This window comes from Dichotomopilus funicola, assembly GCF_033296635.1.
Source record: "Dichotomopilus funicola strain CBS 141.50 unplaced genomic scaffold C8A04scaffold_33, whole genome shotgun sequence".
NCBI lineage: Eukaryota > Fungi > Ascomycota > Sordariomycetes > Sordariales > Chaetomiaceae > Dichotomopilus > Dichotomopilus funicola.
Genome location: NW_026944054.1, coordinates 351,104 through 359,797, shown reverse-complemented (window position 1 = coordinate 359,797; position 8,694 = coordinate 351,104). Strand labels below are relative to the sequence as shown.

The window sequence follows — 8,694 nt, the reverse complement described above, 5'->3', positions numbered from 1 at the left end:
ATTACGCTTTAGGAACTGAATAAGGCTTCGTATCATTTGCATGGCTTTACCTCCATCATACAGGCCGTCACGGACTTCTCAAGGAAAATGGCCTCGACAACAGTCTCCCCCTCACCAACTTCCATCTCACAATCGCTCCTCGAGCTCCCGGCCGACAGAGCATCAGCCAACCGAGCCGGCCCAAAACCATCGCCAACCACCAAATATCATTAAGCCCACCACCAAGACGACCCCTTGAAATTCCATCAACCACCACCCAAATCCACCATGCGCCCCTACGTCACAACCCTCCTCACCCTCACTCTCACCCTCGCTCTCACCGCCACATCCACAGCCGACTACACGCTAGCCTGCGGCCACTGGTACCAGCGTCTCAAATGCTCCATCGACGGCGCGATATGCCAGGGTCAGACCTTAGTCACGACCATCCCGGTCTGTCGCGAGAAATGCCAATGTGTGGCGGCCACGAAGGCGGGGGGTGATCATGGGACTGTGACGATGACTGTGGGAGGGTGGTAATCTACGTAGGTTAGGACTTGGGACCGATGTTGGGGCGTTTGGGATTGGGGTTGGGGTTGTTCTTGTCGGCTTGTTTTGTTGGTGTATTGAGAGAGGCTGGTCCCGGGATTGAAGACCCTCTGTGCCGTTCGCATTGTCGTGAACGTCGGTCCGACGTGCGTGTGGTTCGGTTAGTGCAGTTTTGAAATTTCGTTGTTTTGGTCGGGACGAGTACCACGTTGCTACAGCCGGGTAGCCATAGCTTCTGTCTGCCTGGGCCGCTACCTAGCCGTCGGCACCTTATCTAGGTATGGACCTACTACCGGGTAGGGACACGAGTGTTTAGTCCCGTTGTCGATATCTTGGCCACAATCCACACCCTGATTGATCGGCCAAAGCTTATCTTTTGGGGTTGGACGAGTCAAAAGGCAGAGACTCTCGGGACCCAAACACGGACTACTCGTTTCCTATGTTAGGTAGTGCGGTACTAGTGTTGTCCATTTCAAGAAAACGATAAACCTGGCTGTGCCGTGCCACTTGTTCACACTAATCGTGACGATCCATACGGGGGCCATACCCCACGCTCAGGGGATAAACGATGCCTTAAGGAGTATCCGTAGGTGGCCTTGGAGGTCAGTGAGGAAGCCGAGAGCGTGGGCCTGGGTTGAAGGACCGAAGTGAAGTGGCCATGTGGACAGCGGTTGGACATGGGTTAATTCATCCTCACTTCCGTTTGGGGTTATTAGCGTCTTAGTGTTCAGGGGTGAATTGACCCACCCTTTCTCAGCGACTGCCTAAATAAATTCTCCACCGAAGTCACTTTTCTCGCAGTTTCTATGGAAAAATACTTCTATATCGGATGCCCGCATTACTGCAAAGGATATCGGAACGTCAATAGTCCACAAAGACAAATGACATCCCAAAATAGCCCTGTTCCCCGCGGTTTTACCAGCTGCAGTTTCAACGGTAAGTCTGTAATACCAGACGTCACATTTCGTTTCATTCGCGGTGGTTTAGTGTGGGGTTCCGTCTAATTTTTACACTTCGATGGCAGTTCAGAGACACACTGACACAGTTTGTATGAAGAGTTGTTCCTCTCTGTTGTTTATAAAAGGCCAGGACATTCCAAGGTTTACTCTCCTTTCTTCATTCCATCTCACAACTCCCTCTCTACCTATACAATTCAATCTCAACCCTCCTTAAAAAAATTCAACTGCCCAATACCGCAACAATGGTTTGCTCTACGGGATGCCTTCAGTGTGGTCGCGGAAACGGTACGCTCACCATGCCGATCATTTGTTGCGCATAACTTAACTTCAGTTTATAGGGAGGTGCCCTTGCGGCGGCGGCTGCTCTTGCAGTGGTGCCAAGCGTCCCGTGGCGAGCTTTGGAGACGAGCCCTTCGATTTTGATGGTAGCGCCGCCGATGAAGTAAGCTTCTTACCCATGAGAACCTCTAGACTGCCGACTGCATAGGTACTAACCATAGACTTTTAGCACGACCAGGAGGTTGATCGCGATGTCAAGCAGCTTCCTGCCTGCTGCCGTAAAGCCAAGGTCGAACATTCGGATAGCTCCGACAGCGAGTAAATGTCAGGAAATGGGTCAAGCCGGTCGGGTAGGCTACAGCTGGAGTACAGGGTTCACCAGCAGCCAATTGTTTCAGGAACGAAGCAGGGGGTTATCACTGCCAAGAAGGGATTATCACCGTTGAAGAGGTAGCTAGACACTCATTATGGGGCACTCAGGAAGTTCTCCAGCAAGCAATCGATCCTTTTCACTCCAGACAAGTTGCTACACTTCGCTGTGAGATTTTGGCATCGCCGAATCTGTGACCCTTGAGATCTGGGGCGCCCTCGTCCTGTGTAAGGGTCATATTGCGAAGGTCGTTGAAGAGTGTCCTACGATCGCATCGACGGCCATACGCAGAACTGCTCCTCTTGTGCTTTCGCGGATACCTGCTTTCCTCCCAACACCAGACGAGACGGCCATCTTAACAATAGACGGCAAGGTCGACGCCGCTTGGTAGCGTTTTCCCTTTCACGCTAGACAAAATGACGGTCGCCGGATCAGTACCTACTCAGGTCGGTAACAACAGGGGAATCCCTAGTGTTGTATGTTTTGGATATTTTCCTTTCCTTTCATCCTTTTGGGCGCTATTAAATTCGTCTCATTGTGTGTTAGGTCATTGAGGCTAACAAACTTGCTCGTCCTAGACAACACGAACAGGGCGCCCGGCGAAGAACGCCCCCCTACCCGTTACAACATCCAACTCCAGATTCACGCACACAACCTCCCCCCTACTTCTTCTGCCCTAAAACCTTCTGCCCAATCTTCACCAGGTCCCCATTCTGCAGCGTATCGTTCTCAACCCCTTCAACAGCCTGATGCAACAGCGTAGCCGTGATCTCGCTGAGCCTTACATGAGGTTGTCGAAACGTCGCCATCACACCGCGCTGCAATACCGGCACCACCCCGCTGTTCGCCGTGATGAGGCCCGGCCTGGAAATACCCGCCTGCACCGTGCCGTTGGAGGCTTCGGCTGCCTTCAGGACGCCTGTTTCTGCTTGGCCCTGGTCGGGGTCAATATCGTGGGGTCATCACAGTAAATGGCGTTAAGGAGGGATTGTGTTGCAGGGAGTGTCTTACACGGATTAGGAGATATGCTCCTAGAATAAGCGGCTTCTTGGTCTGGTCACGCTCAGCGGCGCTGCCGCTGATGTAGAGAAAGCGACAGGGAGTTTTCTTCGCCTCGCTTTCAGGGGCAGCTTGGCGGAGCTTGGAAATGGTTTCGACGGCCCGGACGGGGTAGTCGCGGCAGATTTTGCCCGCCTCTTCCAGAGACGTTGACATCGCCTTGTTTGGGACCAGTCCGATTGTCCTGGCAAACGTGGGCTCAGCACGGTGAATTAGGTACTGGACCTGAGAGAGATGGGGTTCATTACCAGATGCAGGCATCGGCCTCGGCAAACTCTTTCCTCACGTCATCGGGATATTCGGCGCCAAAGTCCTTCAGAATAACGGACTTGAACTTTGCGATGTTGGCCGTAGGCTCGAGGTTCTGTGGCTCCGGGGTTGCGCGCCGGCCTAGACCCACCACGGAGGTGATGGCTGGGTTTGACAGGGCCTGACGGATGACCTCAGCGGCCACGTAACCCGATGACCCGGCGACAATGAGTTTCATGATGAAGGTGTTTGGATTTGAGTGGTTTCTCAGGCAAGATGAATTTTGGTGTTTTGGTGTTTTGCTCACCGGAGCGGAGGAACGGGCTTTTGGGTTTTAAGTCCGGGGCTCGCAACGGCCCAATCTGCAGGGGACTTGTCGCTTGGAAACGTTCCGGCACCAGCCCGGAACGGAGCTTCGGGGCAACATCAGGTGCCATCGCCGGGACCCTGTCTTGGAATTTTGAGATGCGAAAACAAACCCGACCAATGCGACCGTTGTATGTACGAAGTAATGATTCTCTTTTGAATTAGGGTTTTGTGATTGCCGCAGTGAAAGGTTGAGCGGCCACGAACGGAAGGTACTATTTACTTCGAATGTAAGGACTGCCGTCCATCTTAAAATGCAGATGGTCATGTAATAGGTTGGCATGCAGTGGCTTATTGTTAATCTCAAGTGGAAAATTAGAAATAAACTGCGTTGGTGTATGTATTTGGTCTCTTCATAATTGAAAAAGGATGGCCGTTTTGACAGGATGTTACAGGATTATACTTCATAGTAATTAGCAGCAGAATGCCAGAAACGCACATGTTCAGGCTTCGACCATCACGCAACGGCTGCATCCCTTACGTCCAAACAAATCGCCATGTCAGCCTCAGATGCTTCCTTCCTCGAACACCCGCGCCCCGGCCCCTCCATTTTCCCGGAGCGGCTCTTGGTCTTGAATCGGCAGGAGTAGCAGCCGGAGGTCCGCACCCTTGACACTAGACGATTCTTCCCCTCAAAAAAAGGCGAGGACCAAGCATCATCGACAACGAAATTTTCCCTTAAACCCAAATCTGATGACCTAAGACGCCCCGATTATTACAAACACGAATTATCCAATATCATAAGTTGCCCAACGGAGTTATAAGTCACTCGAATCACAACAACCTCAGCAACACGTATCCTGAGACCGCCCGACCGAGTCGCCCCAGCCACAACTATGTTTAACTTTAGAACAGCATTGGGAATCGCTTTCGGCAGTTTTGGATTTGTTGCATTACTCGTCCTAGGGATGAGACTCACCCGTCGGCCCGCCGCCGTATACAACTTTCTCCGTTTCTTGCCTCAGCGCATCAGAGGGCAACCCATCCGGCCTGGGGTCAATGGAGAAGCCACCGGGACGCGAGGATCTTGGCTGTGGCCGACGGGCCAAGGGGGGCAGTACCGGCGCTAGTGGGGTATCTCGGGCAGCCCTCCAGGAAGCGGTTCTTCGCGGGTTGATAACGGTCTACCGCAACAAGGGATTCCAAAGCAGAATCTCGGTGCGGCAGAGGCAGACGGAGGAGAGTCCGGGAACGTGCAGAATGAGGATGGGTTCGAGACCGTCCCGACCGTGGGAGGATCTGGGATCACGCGCAACGAGGGAACACCTGGGATCGTGCAAAATGAGGGAGAGTCAGAGACCGTGCATGCCGTGGAAGGATCTGGGAACGCGCCCAACGAGGGAACTTCCGGGGCCGGAACACCTGGGAACTTGCAAAATGAGGGAGGGTCAGAGACCGTGAACAACGAGGGCACATCTGGGAACCAGCGCAACGAGGGAACATCTAGAATATCGGGGATCGTGCGCACAGAGGAGTTTCAGGTATTGTCTGAACAGGCAAAGGATGAGGAAGACGAGCCTGGTCCATCAGAGGGACGGCCGAGGGTGCTCAGGAAGCGAGGGCGATGGCGTTAAAGAGAAGGAATGGAGATATGGGGGAAAAGAGGAGCGGTTGAGGATACTGTAACTGGGTTAAGGGATCAGGGGGGTATTGGACATAGTGTGGGTCGATAGAGGGGGGCCGCAAGACCAAAACGGGCATATTCAGACTTAGCGGACACCATTGAGCGTCAACAGCTACCACGGCATTCGTTGCGTTCCTGGGCTAGTCGTTTGATACAGCGAATACATGGGTTGGTTTGACAAACAACGAAAGGGTCTATGGGTGTAATTGAACATGTCAACATGCAAGATGCTAAATTAATGGGGCGTGCTCCAAAGCCACCCGTTAGTGGATGATGGTGTCAGCTGGGCCCCTCAGCTGGTGGAGTTGGGTTCCTGTTTCACGCTTATTCTGAATACCGGATTTGCCACTCTCTGGTGTGGCACAGTACTGCGCGAGCGTGCTGAAACAGGGAAACGGGGAAACAGGGGTCCTCAGCTTCAAGAGGGGTCCAACTAGTCCCTGGATCTCAAGTAAACTCAACTCACTCAAGATTCTCACAGATCTACTCGTTATCGACCTTCGATTTCAATAAGTCACGATTCTACGGCACACTCTACAACCATTTAATTACCTACCATCTTCTATACTAACCACTGACCACCCCAAACGACACAATGGCACCCAACCACGGCCTCGTCCACCTCAAAGAGTACGACATCAAAGACAGCAACGTGGAGCTAATCGGCTCCGACCTCGACCACAAAGTCAAATACGCCTCTGCCGCCACCGAACCAGCCTGGAACGACGGCCACGTCGGCCTCGTCCCGGGGATCTTCGTCTGGCGCATCGAGAACTTCGCTGTCGTTCCCGTGCCCAAGCAAGCATACGGCCAATTCTACGATGGCGACAGCTACATCGTGCTGCACTCGCAGCAAATCAAGAAGAAGAAGACAGACCCCGCCGAGGAAACTGAGAACGAACCACCGAAACTCTCCCACACAATCCACTTCCTCCTAGGCGCCCATACCTCCCAAGACGAAGCCGGCACAGCAGCCTACAAAACCGTCGAGCTCGACGAATTCCTCCACGGCGCTGCCACCCAACACCGCGAACTCCAAGCCCGCCCTTCCCCAGGTTTCCTCTCCCTCTTCCCCCGCGTTACCTTCCGTCGCGGCGGTGTCGCTTCCGGGTTCCGCCACGTTCCCCAGGACGAGGAAAAGGACGAAGAGGAAATCCTCACCCTCCTCCGCGTCTTCCGCAACCCGTCCACTTCTCCGGGTGCGGGAGCAGACGCAGTCATAGTCTACGAAGTCCCCGCGATGTGGACCTCGCTAGACGAAAACGATGTCTTCATCGTCGAGCAGGGGGCATCGGCCGGTGGGAAAATCTGGGTGTGGCAGGGGAAGAAGTGCTCGCCGATGGAAAAGGCGCGTGCCGCGCAGGTGGTGCACGATATGAAATTGGCTAAGCGGGTGGATGTGGAGGTGGTGTCGCAGGCGGAGGCGCGGTCAAGGGTGGTGGTCCGGATGTTGGGGGGTGGAGAGGAGGATGGGTTTGGGAGTTTGACGGCGGAGAGGCCTTTGGTGGGGAGTCGGCCTTCGTCTTCGGCTTCGTCTTCGGGTGGGGGTGCTGCGGGATCTAGGGTGGGTTCGAGATCATCGGGGGCTGGGAAGAAGTTGTTCAAGTTGAGTGATGAGTCCGGGCGGTTGGAATTTGGGTTGGTGAAGGAGAATGAGGTGGTGTTGCGTGGGGATTTGGATGGGGATGATGTGTTTGTGTTGGATGATGCGGGGCGGACGATTTGGGTATGGGAAGGTCAGGGGGCGAGTAAGGCCGAGAAGGCGACGTGGTTGAGGGTTGCGCAGGCGTATGTGCGGAGACTGCAGGGCGAGCAGGAGAATGGGGATGCGTATCTCACACCTGTTGCGAAGGTGCGTGAGGGTTCGGAGAGCACTGCATTCTTGCGCGTCATTGGCGTGGCGTGATTGAGTCACGGGGAAGGTGTGAACTGTTGTTTCTGGGAGACTTATTTATTTACAAATCTTGAGCGCGGTACGGCCTGTATGTAAAGAGAGGCTACCATTCTACTCCGTTGCTCCCATTCTAAACCCAAAGTTTCCGACTAACTGATCGCTGTTAAAGCGTTGGGTATCTACCAAGGTTGAAGTTCATTCTCCAGGACCATCGCTCTTAAACCGACAGGTCCTCACCCCAGACCTGCTTCGCAATCTCCACTTCCAACTTGACCTTAGCCCACTGCTGCTCCTCGCTCAGATCATTACCCTCCATCGTAGAGCTGAACCCGCACTGGTGCGACAAGCACAGCTGGTCCAGCCCACGCGGACAGAACTTGGCCGCCTCGTTCAACCGCCGCACAATATCCTCCTTGTCGTCCAGCTCAGCCTTCTTGCTCGACATGACGCCAAGGACAACAGTCTTGTTCTCCGGCAGGAACCGCAGCGGCGAGAAGTCGCCCGACCGCGCGTCGTCGTACTCGAGGAAGTACACATCGACGTCTAGCTCCTTAAACAACACCTCGGCCACGGGCTCGTATCCGCCTTCGGCGAACCACTGCGAACGGAAGTTGCCACGGCACAGATGCACACCAATCACCATGTCCTTGGGCCGCTGGCTGATGGCCGCGTTGATGAGCGACGCGTAGTGCTTGGTCAGCTTCTGCGGGTCCTCGCCGTGGCGCTTGGCTGCTTCGGCCCGCATGCCCTCGTCGCACAAGTAAGCCAGGTTGGTGTCGTCCAGCTGAACAAATCGGCACCCGGCCGCATACAGGTCTGCGATTTCGGCTTGGTAAACTTTGACCAGGTCCTCAAAGAAGCCGTCCAGTGTTGGGTAGGCTGTGGTCGAGATCGCCTCGCGCCCACCGCGGAAATGGACCATAGTCGGGCTGGGGATGCAGACCTTGGTGGTGATGGTCGACTTGGACCCGACCTGCTTGCGGACGCTCTCGACAAACTTGTAGTCCTCGACCTGGATCCCCTCTGGGTGGCCCAACTTGTCGACAACCAAAATCTTGGGCGGGGTAACACCGTGAGACGTGACATTGGTTGACGACAAGCTGCCATGTCGTTCAACCCCAGCGAGATGCTGCAAGAAGTCGAGGTGGAACCACGCGCGCCGAAACTCGCCGTCCGTCACAGACTGCAGGCCACTGTCGATCTGGTGCTTCACGACCCCTTCGATGTGTTCGTTTTCCAGCTTACGCAGCTCGTCGGCGGGGATTGGGCTCGAGCCGTCGAGGGTCTCGCGAGCTCGCAGGATCGGCGCCGGACGGAGAAAAGAGCCCACATGGTCGGCGCGGTAGACGCCCGCGGGGAGAGGCAT

The 8,694-nt window shown here is 54.7% G+C and overlaps 4 protein-coding genes across 4 annotated transcripts; 2 read left to right on the top strand and 2 right to left on the bottom strand.

Moving 5' to 3' along the window:
* Positions 1 to 267: 267 nt before the first annotated feature.
* Positions 268 to 2,088, top strand: C8A04DRAFT_28940 (uncharacterized protein; the record flags this gene model as incomplete). The annotated part of the gene is made up of 3 exons (XM_062780834.1): positions 268 to 406; positions 1,826 to 1,929; positions 1,996 to 2,088. 3 exons carry the CDS (start codon positions 268 to 270, stop codon positions 2,086 to 2,088), a joined length of 336 nt encoding a protein of 111 aa, XP_062636881.1.
* A 710-nt stretch (positions 2,089 to 2,798) lies between these two features.
* Positions 2,799 to 3,682, bottom strand: C8A04DRAFT_28939 (protein FMP52, mitochondrial; the record flags this gene model as incomplete). Its single annotated transcript, XM_062780833.1, has 3 exons — positions 2,799 to 3,071; positions 3,148 to 3,379; positions 3,444 to 3,682. The coding sequence occupies 3 exons, from the start codon at positions 3,680 to 3,682 to the stop codon at positions 2,799 to 2,801; spliced, it is 744 nt and encodes a 247-aa protein (XP_062636880.1).
* A 2,347-nt stretch (positions 3,683 to 6,029) lies between these two features.
* On the top strand, positions 6,030 to 7,340 carry C8A04DRAFT_12401 (putative actin-binding protein; the record flags this gene model as incomplete). Its single annotated transcript, XM_062777327.1, has 2 exons — positions 6,030 to 6,998; positions 7,029 to 7,340. 2 exons carry the CDS (start codon positions 6,030 to 6,032, stop codon positions 7,338 to 7,340), a joined length of 1,281 nt encoding a protein of 426 aa, XP_062636879.1.
* A 205-nt stretch (positions 7,341 to 7,545) lies between these two features.
* On the bottom strand, positions 7,546 to 8,694 carry C8A04DRAFT_12319 (methionine synthase; the record flags this gene model as incomplete). The annotated part of the gene is made up of 1 exon (XM_062777302.1): positions 7,546 to 8,694. The coding sequence occupies one exon, from the start codon at positions 8,692 to 8,694 to the stop codon at positions 7,546 to 7,548; it is 1,149 nt and encodes a 382-aa protein (XP_062636878.1).